Here is a 24,061-nt window from a genome sequence, read left to right as displayed (position 1 = left end):
TTAGAAAAAAGAGAATTTAAAACCATTTGCAGTGGTCCATGTCAACAACCGATTGAGGGCAATTTTTTACGAATATAAATATCACAAACAATTACTTACACCTGACTTTTTAAACTAGTTATTTATCAGAAACCAAAGACGGAAAAATACCTTTAACAGCTGCTATTATTTGACTATCGAATCAGAAATCAAGGAACTAAAAACATATCACAGCTCTATTATAATTGATCTACAGGTTCGTGTACTTGACATATCGATTGAAGCTCATAAAAAAGTCGGTTTGATTGAGTCTTCAGTAAACTCAAACTTAAACAACAAACAAGAGGTTCAGCAAGGAGGATTCTGTGGAATAGCTATTTAAACCTCTATGTTGAAATTTCTCCATCTTAGAACTCTTGAGTTGAAAGAGGGTAAAAATTAAATATCAAAGTTCGGTGTATTCATAAGATGAATACCCAGTAAGTGATTATGATTTTAAAACTATTACGAGAAGCCTGTAAAATATTCAGAAAATTGTGATATTGTGGTTAAATGAAACTAAATTAAGGTCCCCTTATTAGAAAAGCAACAAAAACTAATTTGTATCCTCTTTTACCATCGTATCTTGAAATTTTTAACAAGACCATAAGAGGTTTCTAAAACTTTCGGTTTATGCCAATGAACACTAGCCGCACCCCATTGGTCAGTAATAAGTCTGAGGGTTTATAAAGCTCAAAATCCAGTTTTGATACCAGTGTTGGGCAGAGCACAGATAGCACATTGTGTTACTCCGTGTTTAACAGCAATAAAACTGAATACAAGCCACAGTTTGACTAGACACTAATGTTTTTCTTTGTATGTTCTTGCAATCGGTCCTTTTTAGCAAGAATAGTTGGAAAATTTCCTTTAAGTCAATCCAGTTTTGTTTGATGTTTTCTAGTGGACTAGAATAATTACTAAGAACAGTAGTGCTCATCTGTCAGTCTACTCAATTTCTTCAGCCGATATAACCATTTGTTATAAATCATGGAACTTCAAACCTGCAATAAGATTAAAAGTAGTCATTTCTAGCTCAATGATTGAAACTACTGTGTCTTGTATAATGAAAATACTAATATGATTAGCATAAGCTGTAATGGGAAACTGTATATAATATAAAAGGGCAAGCCACTGAGAGATTAACCTTGGTGCATTCATCAATGGAACCTAACTTTACTCAAAGGATAGAACCACATATATTATTAAAGGAAAAATTAACCCATCGAAAAAATAAATAAATAAATAGAATTTAGGCTGTGACGTACCTTAATGCTGTGGTTCTACAACGAGAAAAAAGTCGAGGGTGAGAAACTAATTTCGTATAACACAGTAGGTCCTCACTTTATCAGATAAATTATCATCCAGGCTATTGATTTAATAAACAGAATCTTTGATATTTGTAATATTTATAAAATTATTTTTATTACAGATTATTCCGAAGACCGATATTTTCAACTGAACTGTATCGTGGAGTCTTGTTATACCGGTCAGTTGATAGCGGAGACTAGTTACAGCACCTCTTGTCCAGTTAGTTCACCTGCGGAGAGGACTGAAAATCTTTGTACTAGTCACCTAAGTGGCATTAATACATCAAACAGAAGTCCAAGACGAACTAGTGTGAGTGGGGATACATAGGAATAATTGCTTTGATCTTGGTGACTTCGTAAGGCAAAGTATCCATGTCCCATTTCACCGCTATGCTGTTTAAACATTTCTTGACTATATAACGTACATTGTTTTTGTTCTATGTCACCACCATGCTATTTACACACGTGTCTCGATTGTAGAGCTCTTGTGAACTCAGAATAACTAATTCAGGCCTTTCATATACAGAATGTTAATGAAATAATGCTTTTAGTAGTCTCAAAGCAATCACGTAGAAATGTCTGCTGCCCGCGTTCTGAGGCTTATTATCTGAAAGCTTTACGTTAAAGCAAGTTAGTTTTTATATGATGATAGATTTTGATCACCAGAGTCATCAACCAATCTAAGATTATTTGTCGTAAGTTAATAAATTAAACAACACCTGACAATAGATGTTTGTATTTTGAGACTCTGTAAGTCTGTAAATAAAAATCTAAGGACTGCTGACTGAAATATTACTAAGTTTAAAAGCAAATATATTCAATTATAATTTCACCCTCTCTTAAATTAATACTTATCACTTATAAAAAAAAAGTTTAAGAAATGAGTTTTAGGTAACTGACTAAACACGTACCAGTATAAAGAAAATAATACCGTTGGATAATTCGACTTTAATATACTAATTTGTACTTCAATAGAACAAATTAAGTAGATCTATTAAATTATCTTTAAAAAATTAATTGTACGTTTCGTAGCCTGAGGGCGTGACATACGCTGAGTTGGCTCTGCCTAGAATTGGCCAATGCTCTTCAGCCGTTAGACAGCAGGAACCACCGACAGAGTACGCCACTATCAGAGGTCAGCTGCAAGATACAGAGGATGATGACTGTACCACCTCATGTGAAACACCATTAATGAGTGGTGGTAGACGAGAAAGTGCAGTTTAGGGAAAGAGGAAGAGACACACAAAAGGGACCAATCACCCAGAATGTAGGTAGTATACATTTATTTGTTTTTCTGTAAATATCTGTTACTAATAAACAAATAAAAATGTGAGTAGTGGTAAAATGGAAAGTTCACAAATTTTGTTGTGTAAAACATATAAGTTATGTTGTAAAAAACAAGTATTCCTCATACGTTTTGTTACATGAAAAAAAAAAGTTACGTCAAAGGATTTGTTGTGTGAATCAAAGATTTATTATAGCTTTGTTGTATAAAAAAAAATCCATCACAGGTTTGATGTATGTTATATAGATCCAGCAAAGGATTTGTTGTATTGAACATAGACCATCACAGGTTTTGTTATATGGAGCAAAGATCTTGCACAGATTTGTTGTATGAAACAAACATCCATCGCAGGTTTTATTGCATTAAACAAATATCTATCATATGTTTAGTTGTACGAAACATATATCCAGCTCAGGATTTGTTGTTAAAAACATAGACGGCCCGGCATGGCCAGGTAGATAAGGCGCTCGACTCGCAATCTGAGGGTCGCGGGTTCGAATCCCCGTCCCACCAAACATGCTCGCCCTTTCAGCCGTGGGGGCGTTATAATGTGACGGTCAATCCCACTATTCGTTTGTAAAAGAGTGGCCCAAGAGTTGGCGGTGGGTGATGATGACTAGTTGCTTTCCCTCTAGTCTTACACTGCTAAATTAGGGATGGCTAGCGCAGATAGCCCTCGTGTAGCTTTGCGCGAAATTCAAAAACAAACAAACAAAACATAGACCTATAGCATGATTTGTTATATGATAAAAAGATTTTGCACATAATTTTTTATTATGAAACAAAGTTCCAGTACAGGATTTGGTAAACGAAACAAAGATTCATCACATGCTTTGTTGTATTAAACATAGAACCATTATAGATTTTGTTGTATGAAACATACATCCAACACTGGATTTAGTGTATAAAAAACCATTAACAATATTTACCCCATGTTTTTTGTATGAAACATAGTTTCATCATAAGTTTTGTTCTAAGGATCATAAATCGATAATGGACTTTATTTTATGAAACAAAGCTCCATCACAAATTTTATGAAAAATACACCTAGCACAGATTTTGTATTACAAAGCACAGATCCATCACAGGTTTTATTGTTATTTTTATGAGCCCCCCCCCCCCCAGTGGCACAGCAGTATATCTACGGACTTATACTGCCAAAAACCGGGTTTCGATACCCGTGATGGGCAGAGCACAGATAGCCCTTTGTGCTTAATAACAAACATCAACAACATTTATTTTTTGAAATATAATTCTATCACATATTTTGATTTATGGAGCATAGATGAATCTTAGGTTTTGTTTTATAAAGCTTAGATCCAAAACAAATTGTATTTTAAGGAGCATAAATGTTTGTTTGTTTGTTTTTAATTATGCACAAAGCTACACAAGGACTGTCTGTGCTCTGCCCACCACGGGTATCAAAACCCGGTTTCTAGCGTTGTAACTCCGCAGATATACTGCTGTGCCACTGGGCGGCAAAGAGCATAAATATATCACAGATTCTGTTTGAAGTAGCATAGATCAGTCACATAATTTATTTGGTGGAACATATATCCTTCATAGATTTTGATGTACAAAGCTTTGATCCGTCACAGAACGTTGTTAGACAAAACAGAGTAAGGTGATGTAAGACAGCCATGTTAACTTTGATTGCAGTTTTCACCAATTCAAATGAACATCCTGAAATTGTTAAAGTTTTTTAAGAAAAACCTTTGTTTATTATAAATGTCATTTCTAGTTAAAACAAAGATTGAGCATTACACATCGAAGAAATGCTTTTATTGTGGTTGACGGCCTTTTTACCGTTTTATCTATAAGGTTGAATAAAACGAACCTTCAACATGGGATAAAATGTCCCCGATCTGTCTTGCAACAACTGCAATTTAAAATAAATGCTACATTCAACAAATGCATTCAAATCACTTAAATCATCATTTAAATGCTGCCATCAGGGATCGGGAAGGCTTTGTGCCATGTACAAGTTGTGCATTATCTAGGACAATGACGCAAAAGAACGTCGGTAAGATTACTTTACCCTCAGCCACTTATTGTAAAGCAATAATCATACGTCATGAAAACAAATGGAGGCCGTCTTACCCTCAGCCACTCATTATAAAACTATCGCACGTGACAAAACATCAACCAAGTTGAGTTGTTTCTCTTTCGACATATTTTGTTGTCTATAATTTAGAATTGTTTGAAATAAACGGGAAATTCTCTGAAATATCTACTTTTTAGTCATAAGAACTTCAAAGTGTTTACCGTGGTTCAAAGTTGTCCAAAAACAACTCTAAAAGGCAGTACGTCATAACTAAACAAGAGGGAATCCTCAATAGCCGCGGCACTTGAAATTATTTTAGGCAGGATTAGAGTAGATTAATCTATGAGACTTTTTTTTTTTTACTTTTTCATTAGTTATATTAATCTATGAGACCTTGGGCGTGGTTAATATATCAATCGAAAGGGTTTGACTTCCTGAGTCCAAAACTGTAATTAGATCTCAAATCGGTGAAGAGATGATGGAACTATGAGCTAAAAGTTTGCACTTTAAAAACTAAAAAAAAAAACATTCTATGAGCCGCTATGCTGTGGTTAATAACATACAGGAATGACTGTTTTACCGAAACGAGCATCTTACCTCACTTTTCCCTATACATAATCATCTTTAATACTTTCAAGAAACTGTGTTTTAATAATTTTATAAACTCAAATGTAACTTTTTATAGCATACAATCTTTGTTGCATACTTTAAACAATGAACACAAATGTGACTTTTTATAATGAACAAGATTTCTTGTTTATGTTCATGAACACAAATAAGATGTTTTATAACGTACTGTCCGTGTTATATATGTTCACCAATGGATTCCATTTTAAACTACACAATTTACTTGTTTAATGTGTTTTTTATCCTTTCCAGATAAGAAGATGACCTCCAAGGTCTTCCTTATGAATTCTGATCGTATAGAACTTATATTAAAGATTAGGCAAGGAAAGAAGATTATCTCAACAATTAAGTATAGGTAATAAGTGCACTCGCTGCCTTAATTAGACACTAGAATAAGCGTGTTTTGTGATCTTATACAATGAAAAGTTATTCAAGAAATCTTGAAATTATTTTGGAATGGACCTCTGGATCATGCATTGACAGCCTGTATGTAGTTACCAGTTATTGCTTACATTGACTTATGTGGTTAAGTTTAGTTTATGAATTTTATTCAAGATAATAAGTAGTAATTATCTTTTTTTTTGTGACTGCTTCATCATACTTAGTAAGGCCTAATTTATGAACGGGTAACTATATCTACAGCACTTTACATTAAGTTAATGGATGAACATATCATATTTGTTTGTATGTGTGTTTGTGTTTTTAAGTTATCCTAATAATTGTATGTTTATTTTTCACAGAAAAGTGTTGCTTGATAGTACTGTTCTATAATGTATTGTATTTACAATGTCTATCTTATTTGAAATAAAATATAAAGAACGTGTAAGATTGGAATTCTTTTTTTTTATAAAATTGACATTGTTCTTTGTTATCTGAACTTGCTTCTAGAACTATGTTTTATTAAATTAAACACTCCCACTTTATATTCATAAATACTAATACTTTGGACCATTTTCTGTAAAACTATGATGAGATACCGTAACTAACATTTTTTAAATCTATAAGTATCTAGAACGTTTCGATGTATTAATACTTTGGACTACTTTATGTAAAACTGTGATAATATGCCGTAGGGCCTCCAGAGTCTCCGTACAACTGTTCGGTGCTAAACCAGACAGAAAACCTCATCCACTTAGAATGTGTTGAAGCAAATAACGGTGGATTGAATGCAGAATTTATTCTCGAGATTTACAGTGTAGGGCGAGGTACCCTGAAGACCAACTTATCGTCCCCGCACCCCAAATTTGTGGTGAAAGATCTCCCTGCTGGAACTGCTCTCAGACTCCTCGTGTACGCTTCAAACCCTAAAGGTCGTAGTGAGCCAGTCATTATATCAGCCACGACACTCCGACCTGCTGAGAAGCGCATGGATAAACGTAAGTCATCCTTTCACCTGGTAGATTATACGTAACACATTATGAAGTACATGCCAAAACCTTACCAAACTTATCTAGATGCGCATGAATAAAAGTAAGTCATCATTTCACTTTGTAGATTAAATAAAAACTCACTCTCAATGGAACATTAGCATCCAATGTTTTGAAAACTTACGGAATTCAACCATCCAATCCTCTGGTAACTTACTGGAACACCAGGATGTGTTGATCTGAAAACTTTCTACAACACTATTATCCAATGTTCTGGTAAGTTACTGGAACACCACCATCCAAAGATGTGGTAACTTATGCAATACTATCATCCATTATTCTGGAAACTTAGTGGACACTACCAACCAGTGTTCTGGAAACTTAGTGGACACTACCAACCAGTGTTCTGGAAACTTACTGGATATTACCAAGCAATGTTCTGGAAACCTAGTGGACACTACCAACCAGTGTTCTGGAAACTAACTGGAACACCACCATCCCATGATCTGGAAGCTTACTGGATACTACCAACAAATGTTCTGGAAATTGACAAGCCAATGCTCTGGAACGTTATTAGAATACTACCATCCAATGATCTGGAAACTTACTAAGACACTCTTTCAACATTCTGTACATGGTCTGTAAATTTTGTATTATATCTTTTGTTAAAACCTTGAGGGATATAAAAGAAAAAAATTTACCATCCATTAAGAGCCATAAAATTGTTCCAAGGACAGAGTTCCTCTTATTTTTTTAAGTTTTAAAGAAACATTATTAAAAATGTTTGTTAAACAGTAAATATTTCTATCAAAATATGGAGAAAACAAAAATATCGTGAAATACGAACTTGTAGATCCAACTCTCGAACAAACTGAATAATGCAAGATAAGTTCGATATTTTGCTACGATCAAGCCTAATGCATTCTTGTCGGGTTCTCGGAAATTAAGTAACGTTATAGATGGAGCAAATTGACCGTGTTATAATCGCTGTGATGGCCATGTATTAGAAATGGACATATTAGTCACGGCGTCGTAACCTAAAGAATGGATACTACTTACAATGTAACACTCGTACGGATCCAACGTTTATACAACACTTGTAATGTTTCTCACCTGTAGCATACACGATGTTTCTTTTGTGTAATAATGCTATTAGGCGTTTTTAAAGCGGTATATACGACCATTCCGATCATGCTTGAGTATCGCATAGAATACTTATATTGGCAAAGTAGAAACATTGAATTACCAGTACACACATACACATAGTAGATGATTATGCCCAAAGAATTAGTCTCTTACATGACATGACTTTAAACCTTTGGTTCATTGAAGATAGAGATACAAAGTACGATTTAGTATCTCTAAGCTTTTGTGTCACGTTGAAACTGTAGTTCATTGAAAGTAGAGATAAAAACTATCATGTATAATGAAGACACTGTACTGAATATTCTCCCGTATACAGTAAGGTGTTTCATAAAATAAAATACAAAACAGAAAAGGTAGATTTCGCTATACACGAAAATAGCCATTGTTGAACAACTGATGCCAGTAAAACTGAACAAGTTACGTGAATTGCATATGTGTTTGCCACATGCGGGCAAAATTGACTTAATAACTGAGTTAATAAACTACGTTTTAATTGCATATCAATAAACTCGACTTAATAACAAACACAGAACGTCCGTGAAATACATAGCTTTTTGTTAACTGATTGCGCCCTGATTTCAATGATTTTTGTCCCCATTGCATAAAATTCAAACTTCTTAAAAGAAACTTTAACACATCATTTTTCTTCATTCCAGTTCACCCTCAGACAATTGTAATTGTTCAGCCTCTCTTTACTATTCTCATCGCCATTGTAACTACTCTCGTCCTCATAGCCGTTGTTGTGGTGATAGCCTTAAAACTACGAAGCAAGAGAAAATTGTCTGCAGGTAAAACACACGCATATGTAAATTATATATTAGCTTATATTTTCTAACTCAAGCTGTTTTTATTTTTAAAAAATACATTAAAATTTACGGAAATTTGATGTATATTCATGTTTGGACGTTTTACAGATTAGTTCTTTTGTTATTAATTATTTATCGTTTCTCCGTACACTCCGCCTAAATTGTCCGTCTTAAGATTCGAAGAAGAAGTTATTTCTGTGTAACCATAACCGCTGGTTTGTAAAAGGGAGTGTATGTATCTTAAGATTAGAAACTTGGAAGCTCTGTTGTATTTTTATGTAGTTCTGATCTTTCTGAGGAAGTGAGTCTTGAAATTCAAATCTTCGAAGAAGTGGTTATTTTTGTATAATCTTACCTCTTTGTTTGTAGGAGTAAGTGTATGTTTGTAGATCGAAATTTCTGAAAGTTTGTGTGATTATTTTCGTGTAAGTTGAAAGCTTGTTTGTAAGAGGAAAATGTGTTTTAAGATTAGAAACTTCGAAGAAGTGGCTATTTTTGTGTAGGCTATACCATTTGTTTTTATAAGGAAGTGTGCGAATTAAAATTAGATATTTTGTATATGTATTGTTATTTTTGTGTAGTCCTGACCATTTGTTTGCAGGAAGAAGTGTGTTGTTTTAAGACTAAAACCTGGAAGCTATGTACTTTTGTGTAATCCTTACCGTTTGTTTATATAAGAATATGCGTGTCTTAAGATTAGAAACTTAGAGGGAATGTTTATTTTTGTAATCCTTTTGTTTGTAAGAAGTAGTGTGTATCCTAAAATTGGAAATGAAGAAGTAGGTATTTTAGTGTAATTCTGACTTTTTGTTTGTAGGGGTAGGTGTGTGTCTTAATATTCGCATTTCGGAAGTTTATCACTATTTGTTTATAGCTTTAGCAATTTCTTTGTAGGAGGAAAAGTGTATCTTAAGATTTCAAATGAATGTATAGTTATTTTTATGCAATAAACATTTGTTTGTAGTTGGAAGTTTGTGTCGTAATATTAGAAGACCCTTTGTGGGAATGGTTATTTTTGTGTAATCCTGATAGTTAGTTTGAAGGTGGAAGTATGTGTCTCAAGTTTATAAGGTTGAAAAGTATGTGTGGTTATTTTTGTGTGTCTTGTGTATAGCATCCATGGGCTTAAATATTATGTTTGTAAACATAACTGTTGTCCTAAACATCTATAATAAATCATAAATTTATATTGCAATTGAGCATAGTCCTATATCGTTCACGACTTTATTATGTTCTTATCTTTATACTATTCTGTACTTTGACTTGAAATTAATTTAGAATCACGTGCAATATTTAGAAGAAAGTAATTTTCTAGTACGTGAAATGGTAAAATTAGAAGAAGTTCTACATTGTTTTATTTGTACAAGTTGTTTCATAAACATCAGAGTTATTGAAGCCATTTAGAAATATTCAATTGAAAACCTTATAATATATCTTTTATTCTTCTTTAGCAGCTCAGACCGACAGATCAGGTGGCGACAAGTACGTATGTTTGTTGATAAATCATTTGTATCTTGTAACGCATGTTAAATTTGTTAAGCCTTTTGTTATCGAGTTTCCTACTTTGTTACAGATTTTCCTTTCGTTAAGCCTTTTATTATCTTATGTTCTACCTCGTAAACTTTGTGACATGTGATTCGTTCATTAAGTCTTTTTTACCTTACAAATCTTGCAACAAATGCTTGGTTCCCTAAGTCTTTCCTTAGCGAGGTTTTTATTTCATACTAGATTTTCGTTGCGTTAAGCCTTTCCTTGTTGAACTTTCTATTTTGTAACAGATATTTCGTTTGTTAAACCTTTTATTATCGGGTTTTATGTCTTACAACATTTGAAACAGACGTTTCATTCGTTAAGCCTTTTCTCATCGGGCTTTATCCTTCATAAAGGTAAAGTGTTTGGTGATCTATAAGTGAAATCAGTTTAGAACTCTGTAAGTTATGTCAGGCTTAATCTGCCTTAAGGTTAAGGAAATCTTAGAACATTCTGTTGATACGTTTGTGAATTATCTGCCCTTTGGTTTAGAAGACTCTTCTTCTAAACCAAAGAGAAGATAGCATATCTGCCATTCGTGTTATGATTTTATATTTATTATTTACTGACTTGATTGGAAAATAACTGCCCATTTGATTATAGTGTTTTTTATTATATTTCTTGAAGTGCTGGGAGCGTATGTACCTCTTGAGTTTTGATTTTTTCATTAGTATTCTTGAAATTGTTGTAATATATCTGCACCTTGGATTATGGTGTTTTTATCATTTCTGACACTATTGGAACATATCAGCACCTTGGATTATGGCGTTTTTATTAGTAATTCTTGACATTATTGGAACATATCTGTCCCTTGGGTAAAGGTGTGTTTTTTGTTGTTGTTGTTTCTTGATATGATTTGAACATATCTGTCGCTTGGGTTATGGTGTTTTTATCATTCCTGACAGTATTGGAACATATCAGCACCTTGGGTTATGACGTTTTTATTAGCATTTCTCGACATTATTGTGTTATATTATGTTGTAATATATCTGTCAATGGGGTTGTGATAAGTTTCACTATCTCTTGACGTGCTTTTGACGTATCTGCCTAGTAGAGTGCTTCAGGGTTCAGTGGTTGGACCTTTGCGTTTCCTTGTTTACTTTAATAATACTGATAGGAGCATAACTGATAATTTAGTAAATTTTTCTTATGACATTAAACTCTTGGATTTTTCTAGCTGTATTCGATATGTTGTGATACTAGAAAATACACAAATGCCCGAAAAATTATTTTTAATTACAATAAGTGCAAGATAAAGCCTTTGGGTTATCATAATTTGAATCACGCGTTTAATATAAATGGTATCCCACTGAAGAGCGTGATTAAAGAAAAGGACCTTGGTATAGTGGTGGATAGGTCCCTTCAGCCATCGAAATAATGTTATTACTCCTTGATATCTTATAGAGATAGTTTATGATCTTTTAACTTCTTTTTTTTTTTTTTTTAGAAAAGATGGGTAAGAGGTGATCTTATTGAAGCTTAGAAGTTTACAAGGAGAATGTATAGAATAAAGATTCTGATTTATTTTCTCTGTATTCTGAAGACTATAGGATGAAAGGACTAAAGCTTAAGTTTTATTTTTCTACCTGGGTGATTCACTTATGGAATTATTTGCCGTCAGTAGTAATGGAGGCTAGCACTTCACAGGGAGTTAAGTGGGGAATAGGTGATTTTCTGGAAAAAAGGATGGGCTTAAATGTTTACTTTTCTTAAGATTGGGTGCGAAAGGACAACTTTACAGAACTAAATGTTCCTATGATTATATGTGATAGCCAATAACATTGACTGGTGTAGCTTGTAAATAGACGCAATTCATCATTAGTTCTCTACTTTTGTTATTTCGTGAACTCCTTCACAGACCCCAGATATTCAGATAGGTCTGTCTTCGGAAGATGGTCCTACAGTATATAAGTGTAGAAATGACTTAAATAAGTATGTAAGTTAATGAAATTTCCAAATAATACGTACTTTTTAACCTAACATAATATTTTTTTATTAACAATTATATGAAAACTCGATACTTACAATCACCATTTAAAATGCTCTTGAACACTTAGATGCCCGCAGACCACAGGTTGAGAACCAGGGCATTATACTATAACAGGCTGGAAGTATCGTGCCCCAACGAACTTATTGAAATGAAACAACCACGTTATTAAACTTTTAAACTTAGAATTTTTTCGGAGGTTGATATCGAACAATTCCCCTGGCTTTTAAAATTGTTTCAAATTAAGCCCATAACTCCACCACCCTTGTAGATTCTTATAACTCTATATTTACAGCTAGTATGCAAAACTGTTTAACTATTTTGTTAGTAATACTGGTTCCTTTAATATTTTAAAGTGAAAGTTGAACAGTTATGTTTGATCAATTTCTTACTTAAGTTAAGAACGTTTCATTATCAGTATTTTATTTCTTAAGGTCCCATATGCCATTCAAAAAAGATATTGATGAATTCACAGACATGGACGACAAAGGTCCTGATATAATACCATCTCGAATGTTTTACAAAGCTTCATATCCAGGTAGGTAGATAGTTTACATTTTATCCAAGTCATTACAAGTTTGACGCATTATGTAGAATTGCAATGCAATATTTACTCTTACTATAAAAAAATATCCAATTTTCTAAACTACTTTAAAACTATACTTAAATCGTATTTAATAAATAGAAATCTTCCAATGACAAAATATTAAATTATAATTAACAGGTTAAATATGTTATTAGCATTTGTCATTTTAAACACTGGTTTTCTTGGAGACCAAATATAATAAATATAGGGCAGGTTATTTTATTTTAAGTAACAAAACACGAATACTTAATCTGACATAAAAACAATAACTTGTAATACATTTCTAGGGATATAGTTTTCACTTTCATTCATTCGTGTTCGATACCATTTATTATAATTAATGTTTTAGCTAATGTAAAGATAAACTTGTAAAAAACCTAATCTTGGGGCACTTATCGTCTGAATATAGTAAATATTAATAATACAAAGTAGTGTAGTTATGAATTAAAATCCAAATACATATTTTAAACACAACTTATTTAATAATCATTTACCCAATGGTTAAAAAAGATCCAGTTTCTTTATTACATCCTGGACAGTATTTGTTCTGACTGGGATAAACATTATTTAGCCAAACTGGAGAAGATATAGCACTATAAAATAATCTGCAATGAATATTATCATAAAGATTGAAAAAGGTAAGGCATATTAAAGTAATCTATACTGAACATATATAAATCCAGAGAAGTAATTTTCAGTGAATATCTGCAGCCAAACTAAAGAAGGTAGAGCAACGTGAAGTATTCTCTACTGAGTATCTGTAAACAGATTGGAGAAGATATAGCTTCAAGAAGTAATAGCTGCATCGTTCTTTCAACAAACAAAGTAACAACAACTTTCCAAGTAATGGAGGAAGCTTAGCTTCTGTGAAGTGTCTGAACAACAATAAAAAACAAGGAAGTAGAAGGAAGTTCAGATAACAAAGAACAATGTCAATTATTTTTTATCTAACTATTGTAAATAGTAAATATTGTATTTCTAATTTTAGTGTAAAGATTATAACAGCCTTATTTATTTCTTTAATATTTCATGAGAATGCTAAGTCTTTCATTTATTAACTAAGTTTATTTAACAGCAAATATCATGCTAGTAAATTACCAAACGACGATCAAAGTGTAAATAAAGTTATTCAGAAGTAACGAGTCACGATAACTGTACAAAAAAATGAATTGTAAGATTTAGTGCAAAGTGGACATACAGTTATGAAGTTACACTAATAAATACGAGAACTGAGATTTGTCGTGAAAGCGAAAACCATCTAACGGTTTGATCTCCTCGCGCTGTAATTCAAATGTAAGAAATTAGATCTCTGAAAACAAAAGTATCCAAATATACCGATTTTTGTTTAGTTTGTCGAGAAACACAACCCTCTACGGCCTTTCAAATTAACAAAAGTTTCATTGTGCTTTTTGAACTCAAAGACACTTACTTCAAGGCTTAAGTTTCATAAAGTGTAATCTGTTACATCTAAAATGTCTCGTCAATAAGTGGGAAAGTGTAATATTGGATTCAATGTTAAAACAGCTTATTTGTCTTCTGAGAACAAACAAACAGGAAATATTTACTGCATTTTAATATATTTCTTTGTTAACGTAACTAAGATTCTGTAAATCTGCGTCTAGAACGTTTCGTTAATTTCTAGTTAACATAATAACTTTTCAGAGTACTTGGGACAGTTTCATAAATCCTAGTTAATATAATAATTTTTCAAATCAGTTGAGCCTGATCACCGCTTGAGTATGTTTGAAAAATCTATAATCAGCAAAGCCCCAATGGGAATGAGTTACATTGCTCAATATTTATCCTTTGTACAATTTTAAAAAGTGCATGATGAAGATAAAGAACACTTCCCAGTAAACTTTTCATTTACTAGTTTTGGTATCAAACACCATATTGTACTGACTTATTTACCTTGGGCACTGACGTAGTTACTATATACAATAACGTTAATTAATATGTACACTATGCTTAATTACTGCGGACACTGACCTTAGGTGCTATGTACGCTGACACCTTAGATACTTGGACACTAACTTTTGTTACTGCGCATATTAACCCTCGTTACTCGGTTAAGTTTAGTAAAGATAAAACACTGAACGTGAGAAAATCCTCTTATTACCTCACTGAATTGTAGAACACAACTCCTAGGGCCTGATGTAATACGCCTGGATTGTAAAACAGGACTAGTAGGACTTGAAACAATACACCTGAAGTGGGTATTACGACTATTAGTACCTAATGTAATACGTCTGGATTGGGCGTTTGGACATGATATCTTACGTCTGATTTAGGAATTACAGCTACTATGTTTTATAAATTTTATCTTACTCGTGTATTACAACTATCTGATTATTGATGTAGTATCAATTTATAGTGACATGACAACCAGAACAAGGTAAAGAAACACTAAAGCTATATCTATCTCCATCCAGAATAAAGTAAAGAAATGCGAGAGCTATATCTCAACCAGAACAAGGTAAAGAAACACTAGAACTATATCTATCTCAACCAGAACAAGGTAAAGAAACACTAGAGCTATATCTATCTTCACCAGAATAAGGTGAAGAAATGCGAGAGCTACATTTATCTCCATTACAACAAGATGAAGAAAATCCTAGAGCTATATCGAACAGAACAAGAAGCGGAAAGCTCAAGAGCTATATTTATCATTCACCACAATAAGTTGAAGAAAAACGAGAGCTAACGCTATTTCCAACAGAGCAAAATGAATAACCCAAGAGTTATATTTATCTTCACAACAACAAGGTGAAAAAAGCCTGAGAGCTATATTTTTCTCCACCAGAAATGTGAGACTTATAGCTATCTCTAACAGAAGCAGGTGAAGAAAGCCCCCTATCTCACTCCACCACAAAAAGGAAGATATAGATACAGATATAATGGTGATATAATAGGAATGTTCCACAATCACTTGCTGCCTCAGTAAGATATCAGTATAACGCAGAACACATATGTCTGTGTTGTCATATTGAGAATTTGCGATTGTATTTTCGTAAATAGAATGATCCCGGTTATGCTATTATAAAGCTGTACTGTTGTAGGAAACATTGGATTTGATGACGTTTGTTTCTATAAAACGAAACACCACAATCACAATAAATCAGAGTGTAAACGAAGGTTGTTTTTTTTTAAGAAGAACTTAGAAATATATATCCATATCACATTAGAGAGAAGTCTCTATTCTAAGTTTCTTGCACGTTAGGAGATTTTTTAAATTTATACACTTTTCACTAATAACTTTTCTTATTGTTGTAACTTTTTCTTCTTCTTAACGGGAAAGAACAAATAGATCCCATAAGAAGCTGCCACTGTTAAACCATTCTTAACTTCAAAATTTACTGTCAAGAAGAAAACATGTGCCTTTTGGTTGGTTTTTCTTGGGAGCCGCAGTAGTGTAACTGTGACGTACATTTTAGTTGTTATTGTAAGCTGCAGTAGTCGAACTATGAAGTACATATTTAGTTTTTCTTGTAGACAGCAGCAGTAGTCTAACTATGACGAACATTTTAATAGCTGTTATGATCAGCAGTAGTCTAACTATGACGAACATTTTAATAGCTGTTATGATCAGCAGTAGTTTAATTATGACGTAGATATTTAGTTGTTTTCTAAAGTGCGTCTATTTTCTTGTAGCAAAGCTACATTGAGCTATATATTGTGTCCATCGAGAGGAGTCGAACCCCTAATTTGAGCGTTGTAAGTCCGACGACGTACTACTGCCTCATCGGAGGACATTTTTCTAAGGAGCTGCACTAGTCTAACTATGACGTGCATGTTCATATATTCTTCTAGAGAGCAGCACTAGTCTAATTATGACGTACATGTTTAGTCGTTCTTCTAGAAAGCTGCACTAGTCTAACTATGGCGGGATCTACGAAGTCGATTATTAAGAATTTTCACAAATCATGTAAAGCTATTGTTTGTATGAGGCTTAAAGTCTAAAAAATTGGATTAATGTGGCGCCCAACAACAACAAAGAAAGAGAACAAATTGTTCAAAACTTTTTACAGTTTTTTCTTTCCACTCTTAAAGAAATAACTACATTTTTTAAGAAAGAGGACAGCACGATGTTCCAGTAAGCCTGACGTGTGATCTGTTATAGACTCTTTAACAAAGACTATACTACTTTTTAGTATCAAAATAAATCTCTAAAACGAGTATCCTGTGCCCACTGGGACACAGATTGGCGTGCAAGTTTCATTGAAGCCAATGTGGCTTTATGTAAGACCAAAACATACCACACAGAATATTCTAATATCATTAACTTCTGATAAAAGCAATCTACTGATTTAGTTGAATACTAAGGTTTAACCCATTAAATATTGTAGCTAATTTAATATACCACTCTTGCTTATGATAATTAGAATGTATTTATTCATCAGTTCGATACCCTCAATGTTATTGATATTTTCCTTGCGTTATCCTACAAAGTCAAGATTTTAATAGATGACATTTTAAAACTCAAATGTTTAATAGTCAACAGTTTAAATAAATCCGGAAAATTTCAAGGCACATGCCTGTTATTGATTACTTAAAGTATTTTATCTAATGATTGTTTCAAATGCATTCCATAACTTCGTTCATAGGTAGGTATTATATTCACACATAAATTGTGAATCATTTGTAGTCTGGTTGCCTCTGAACAATATGCTTTCTTGTTTATCTATTGAACCAGCATATTTCTGTAGGTAATCTGATCATAGAAACTAGTAAAACATTAACTATCTAACTTAACCTATTATCTTTGAAAAGGGAGGTAACAATGATTAACTTAAAATAAAAAAATAATCAACGATTTTCAAAAGTTCCTATAAAAACTTTATCTAAAGGTTAAAGCACCCCAGTTAAAAACAACTGTAACTTTATCAACCTTGTAACTTCAGGTTGCCATCAGGTTTAATTGTTTTACAAACTTCGTTATATTTTTATACATTGTATATGTACAGATAATTTAAGTATTAAAGTCAAATAAATAAAAATACAACTTTTAGAAAAACTTGGAGCATCGCGATTTAATATTATATTTTCAATTTAAAATAATTATTTTGTATTTAATGACGCCCGGTGGCTCAGCATGGGCGTGAGAGCTTCAAACGCAAAATAATAGGGTTCGATCCCTGCGAATAGCCCATTATGCGTCTCTTCATTAAAAGAAAACAAAGGTATATATATAATTCCATTATAATAGTTCAGTAGTCATCCAGTTAATTTCATGGTTAGTTTCTGAAGCATGTTCAGCAAGACAAAATTGATTAATTTTACTTATTTTTAACAATTAATTTATATTCTTTTAAGCGGTGGTTTAATTAACAAATCGTTTGCCCCACGTGAACTTAATTACATTAACTTTTCGTTTGGCAAATACCACTGTCGTTTCCCAAAACTCATAGTTTATTAAAAAAAAAGAAATAAGTAAGTGTGTTATTTAACTTATTAGAAGGATTATTTCGAAAACTAAACTATTTTAATTTGATAAAGATTAAAGTAAACAAGTAGAATTGTGAACATAACTTTGTTTGTTCTAGATTCTTACCTCTCCGTCCATAATTTCTAGGTTACAACCTCCATCCGTACGTACACATCTTATAATCAAGTTCGTTCATTAAATGATTATTTTCTGGATAAATAAAAAAGGATATCTCTATTAACCACCTCGATGAAAGGTGACACGAAACTTTATTAGAGGGAAGGGTGATAGTTAATCAGTAAACATAAGTATTAAATGAATAATCATTATTTCTTATAACTAAGACATCTAAAATGAGTAAACATTTATTTTTCTCAATCTCTATAGTAAATTTTATGGTTGAATGTTGGTTTTTTAAGTTGTATAAAAATTCATTTAATTTACCTGTACTATGTCCATACAACAATAGTGTTATCGACATATCTTTGCCAATATGTTTGGTTTGGTTTAAGAGAAAAGAGGGTATATTGCTGTGTTGCTTTAGCCCTTAATTAAAGTTTATATTATATGATTTCGTTTTTAAATAGTTAGTTTTCTTTGTTTCCAAAATATTAGAACAATGCAAAGAAAATTTTTCAACATAGGTAAGTTTGCAAAAAGTTGTTTCTCAAGATCCATATCACTTCAGGTAATATTTATTACTGTAAAATATTGAGATAATCAACTGAAGTTTACACTACTCACGCGTTAATATACATAACCTTACACAATATTTATTACTGTAAAATATTGTGATTATCAATTAAAGTTTACATTATTCACACGTTAATATACATAATCTTACACAATATTTATTACTGAAAATTTTTGAGTTTATTTTCTAAAGTTTTTATCATTCACGCGTTATTATACATTATCTCACACTATATTCATCACTGTGAAATTTTGAGATTATTTCCTGAATTTTACGCTATTCAAAAATATTAATCCCAGTTTAGCTATGATCTCAGTTTTATAAATATCTCTGTATCATGTAAATAACTGGCAATCATTTTTAGTACGAACAACCCTGTTTTAATGTCAGGTAAGCCTCGTCCTTCATTGACATGGTGGAGAGAGTATACACTATTGGATGATGACTACATATTTATATCTGAGGATGTGGTGAAAAACACGCTGAAAATAACAGAACTGAAGCGTCACGATCTTCTGGCAATCCTAACGTGTCAAGCTTCTAATAACAACATTACCGTTCCTTCGTCGTGTGCTGTGACTCTTGACCTAAACGGTAGCTAGTCTTTAAAGTTAACACTAACAGTTAAAAGCTTATCTTTTGTTTAAATACAATAACTTGATGTGTAACATCACTTAATTCAAAATATTAAGCGAAGAGTACAAAAACGCAGAGAAATATTTTATTTTATTATGCCTTTTACTTTGCTGTTAAACTTAATAAGTAATTTAATGTATATCAATATAAATCATAAACATAATTCTTATGTGTAATGACTTAAATAGAATTTACAAAAATACAGATCATTAACTTAATATAGTTCACACTGAAACAGTTGTTGTTCACGTAATTGATGATATAAATAGCATTTCGTCCACAATCATTAACTTAATTAGTTCACACTGAAACAGTTGTTGTTCACATAATTGATGATATAAATAGCATTTCGTCCACAATCATTAACTTAATATAGTTCACACTGAAACAGTTGTTGTTCACGTAATTGATGATATAAAAATCATTTCATCCACAATCATTAACTTAATTAGTTCACACTTAAACAGTTGTTGTTCACGTAAATGATTATATAAAAAGCATTTCGTCCACAATCATTAACGTAATATAGTTCACACTGAAACAGTTGTTGTTCAAGTAATTGATGATATAAATAGCATTTCGTCCACAATCATTAACTTAATATAGTTCACACTGAAACAGTTGTTGTTCAAGTAATTGATGATATAAATAGCATTTCGTCCACAATCATTAACTTAATATAGTTCACACTGAAACAGTTGTTGTTCAAGTAACTGATGATATAAATAGTTTTTCGTCCACAACTATACTATACGCTTATTTATTTATTTATTACTTTCACTCATATGTTCTTATAATTTGCGTATAGTAAAGCCAGTGGAAGTTAAAATTCATCCTTACCAACGACCCTTATCGGCAGACAGTGAAGTTAATATGACTTGCACGTCCAATGGATCTCGTCCTGCGGCAAAGATTACTTGGTGGAAAGGCAAAAAACAATTGCAGCATGCTCGAGAAAGTATAAATCGGGCAGGAGTCAGCACTAGTATGCTGACGTTCGTGCCATCTGTCGACGACAATGGAAAGTTCTTAACATGCAGAGCAGAGAACCCTCTTATTTCTAATAGTGTCATAGAAGATGGGTGGAAATTGCAAATTTACTGTAAGTCGCAAAAAGTAATTTCACTTTGACTCTGTACTTTAAAAAATGTATATCCAATTTGAGCTTTTTGTGAATTAAGACTGCATGGGCAATTTTTTTCTCTAAGAACCAACACCCAAAACTGTTCGCTTATGTTAAACAATAAATTCTCAAGAAACAACAAAATGAATATTTATAAAAGTTTTGTTTTAATAATAATATTATTTTATATAATATTAAAACACATAGAGAGATTGTGTTACGTTAAACTATCTTATTAGCAACGTTAAAAGCTTTCTTGTTTTACCGGTCTTGTTTCTGAAACCTATATTATCTAAATAGATTTCGATCGAATAATACAAACATAAAAGTACTTGTTACATAAAACTACTATTTCTTTAATCTATTATATTTCTTATCAAAAAAATAAAAGTGTTTATCTAATGAAAAATTGAGTTGTAATAGCATTACTTATAAAATATAAGTTGTTTTTTTTCTCAAATTATCAATGTATTAATTTCGCTGCACAATAACCATGATCTCGGTTCACATTTAATTTTGATCATCTTCAAATCTTAAACTTTTCAACAATTTAACTATCTGTATTTGATAAGAGTACGTATTTGGAAGCCTCCAGTGGCTCAGCAGTAAGATTGAAGACTTACGACGTTAAAAGTTTGGTTTCTTTACCTGTGGTGAACAGAACGTGGATAGCCAATTTTGTAATTATATGCATAACAACAATCAAATCAAACACATTGAGAAAATACGCTACAGTTCTTATTCTCATATGTCGACGAAGTTAGTATCTTTCAACGATTCTACGTTGTTTTTCTTTATATAATAATTTTTAGTAAAACAATATTACTTATAAAACTATTAGACAGTTATGCTCTATTTCTTTATCTGCTTGTAGTTCCTCCTCAAGTCGCCCTTCACTTGAAAAATTTGCCTATAGCAGGTGAAATACAAGAAGGAAATGACGTTTACTTAGAATGTAGTATTCGATCGAATCCATGGATCCACTCCATCAGTTGGCAGTTCGAAGGAATGGATATTAAGACAAATCTGGTCTCTGGAATAATGATAACCAATCAGACGTTAGTCATCCAAAGCGTTCAGCTGTCTCACAAAGGACATTTTACCTGTTCAGCGAGCAACGATGAAGGATTGGGTGTCAGCAACAAGATTTATATTAATGTCAAATGTATGTGTTGATACTTCATCTGTATTGTACATAACGTACAAAACCTATTTATAGCTATTTTAAAACTTCAGTTCCATGACAGTACAGTTTGTACCGATTTCTGATCAGTAAAAACTCGGGTCTTTTACTGCAACCAGATGATTTTAAATTATGATTCTATGTCTTCTAACTGATATTAGCAATCTTATAATTTCTAAAAGCTTTAGTTTTCTTACAGAAATGGGTGATGTATTGTTACAGATATATTTAGCTTTATGATTAGAGTATTTATATTTCTGGCTCCACAAATCGTAAGATTTTAAATCTTAGCTCTAATAATTTTAGTTTTCAATTGAGATCATCGTTCGCTTCTAATTTCTGAAACTCGGCTGACGGAGAAAATCTATTTTTAGTTATGGTATGTAACATATATTTTTAATGGTCATATAAGGTTTCATTAAAAATACTATTATACTTATTGAAAGGTAATGTCACACAAACAACCAAGCTGTTTATGGAATCTGAATCCATATATCTAATTAATGAAAATTCGTAATTTTTGGTACCTGAATCCAAAGTTCTAAGATGTTAACAATTGTTTTGTTTGAGTACCAACGAATTTAGTTATGTCCCTGATCACTTGCTTTGGTTGATATGTTACCCTGTTGTTTCTTCAGATGCTCCTCAGTGCCAGACAGAACAGAAGACAACCTTTGGGGTCGCCAAGCAAGAGACAGTTCGCGTGAGTTGCAGTCTAGTAGCTGATCCAGCTGATGTCACTTTCAGTTGGATGTTTAACAGTTCCACCAAGCAGTCCGGTGACATCCGGTACAGCAGTAATAAGACCCACAGTGTGGCCATCTATACACCCAAGACAGACAACGACTACGGCACAATGCTCTGCTGGGGTATTAACGACGTCGGTATTCAACGAAAACCTTGTGTCTTTACTATACTGCCTGCAGGTGTCTAGAGCGTTTCCTCTATCTTCGTATTTTCTTTTATAGAAAATAATGAAAATCTTTATGAAAAACAACAACAAAACTTGTCTCTTAAACTATTATGCAAGTCTAAAATTATTACATTCATACTAACGTAAAACGATTTGAAACAAAATGACACCTTAATAGATTCACACTAGTAATATAATTTAAGTCAAAGTTCTGTTTTACTAGGATCACATGGGTATGATAACTTAAGACACAACTGTAACTTAATAGGTTCTTAACGATGTAATAACATCAACGATTTGCCCAATATTACTACGTTCAAACTAGTAAGATATGCTAAACGAACAGCCCAGTTTTACCATGTTCACACTAGTATGATAATTTAAACCAACATCCCAGTCTTACTGCATTCACACTAGTATGATAATCTTAACGGACAGACCAGCACAGTAATCAGGACAGTTTTTCATACGTTCTAAGTAATATAAGAACTCTTCAGTGTATTGTACCTCGACACAGTTTTATTTACTTTCCAGTTAATATAATTACAACTCCTCGAGACTATTTTCATACTTTCTAGCTAATATAATAATTCTTCAGATTAATCGAGACTATTTTCATACTTTCTAGCTAATATAATAATTCTTCAGATTAATCGGGACTATTTTCATACTTTCTAGCTAATATAATAATTCTTCAGATTAATCGGGACTGTTTTCATACTTCCTAGCTAATATAAAATTCTTCAGATTAATCGGGACTATTTTCATACTTTCTAGCTAATATAATAATTCTTCAGATTAATCGGGACTGTTTTCATACTTCCTAGCTAATATAAAATTCTTCAGATTAATCGGGACTGTTTTCATACTTCCTAGCTAATATAAAATTCTTCAGAGAGATAGATATAGCTCTAGTGTTTCTTTACCTTGTTCTGGTGGAGATAGATATAGCTTCTAGTGTTTCTTTACCTTGTTCTGGTTGAGATAGATATAGCTCTAGTGTTTCTTTACCTTGTTCTGGTGGAGATAGATATAGCTCTAGTGTTTCTTTACCTTGTTCTGGTGGAGATAGATATAGCTCTAGTGTTTCTTTACCCTGTTTGGGTGGAGATAGATATAGCTCTAGTGTTTCTTTACCTTGTTCTGGTGGAGATAGATATAGTTCTAGTGTTTCTTTACCTTGTTCTGGTGGAGATAGATATAGCTCTAGTGTTTCTTTACCTTGTTCTGGTGGAAATAGATATAGTTCTAGTGTTTCTTTACCTTGTTCTGGTGGAGATAGATATAGCTCTAGTGTTTCTTTACCTTGTTCTGGTGGAAATAGATATAGTTCTAGTGTTTCTTTACCTTGTTCTGGTGGAGATAGATATAGCTCTAGAGTTTT

At 32.4% G+C, this 24,061-nt stretch overlaps 1 protein-coding gene and 1 long non-coding RNA gene across 6 annotated transcripts in view; both read left to right on the top strand.

Moving 5' to 3' along the window:
* Positions 1–23,558, top strand: part of LOC106473320 (hemicentin-1-like) — a 196,928-nt gene extending 173,370 nt beyond the window's left edge. For all 5 annotated transcript variants that reach the window (XM_022402770.1, XM_022402779.1, XM_022402773.1 and 2 more), the window contains exons 4-7: positions 19,213–19,416; positions 20,267–20,560; positions 21,456–21,746; positions 22,403–23,558. In XM_022402770.1, coding sequence (XP_022258478.1) covers positions 19,213–19,416; positions 20,267–20,560; positions 21,456–21,746; positions 22,403–22,698 — 1,085 coding nt within the window. In that variant the 3' untranslated portion in view covers positions 22,699–23,558. The remainder of the gene's footprint in view (positions 1–19,212; positions 19,417–20,266; positions 20,561–21,455; positions 21,747–22,402) is intronic.
* On the top strand, positions 68–6,098 carry LOC111089757. The gene is made up of 3 exons (XR_002613971.1): positions 68–1,635; positions 2,358–2,592; positions 5,534–6,098. It is a non-coding gene; the product is annotated as an uncharacterized LOC111089757 (long non-coding RNA).
* Positions 23,559–24,061: the final 503 nt, after the last annotated feature.

The sequence above is a fragment of the Limulus polyphemus genome, unplaced genomic scaffold (genome assembly GCF_000517525.1).
Source record: "Limulus polyphemus unplaced genomic scaffold, Limulus_polyphemus-2.1.2 Scaffold128, whole genome shotgun sequence".
NCBI lineage: Eukaryota > Metazoa > Arthropoda > Merostomata > Xiphosura > Limulidae > Limulus > Limulus polyphemus.
Note: the sequence above shows the minus strand (reverse complement) of the source record. Positions and strands in the feature narration are given on the sequence as shown.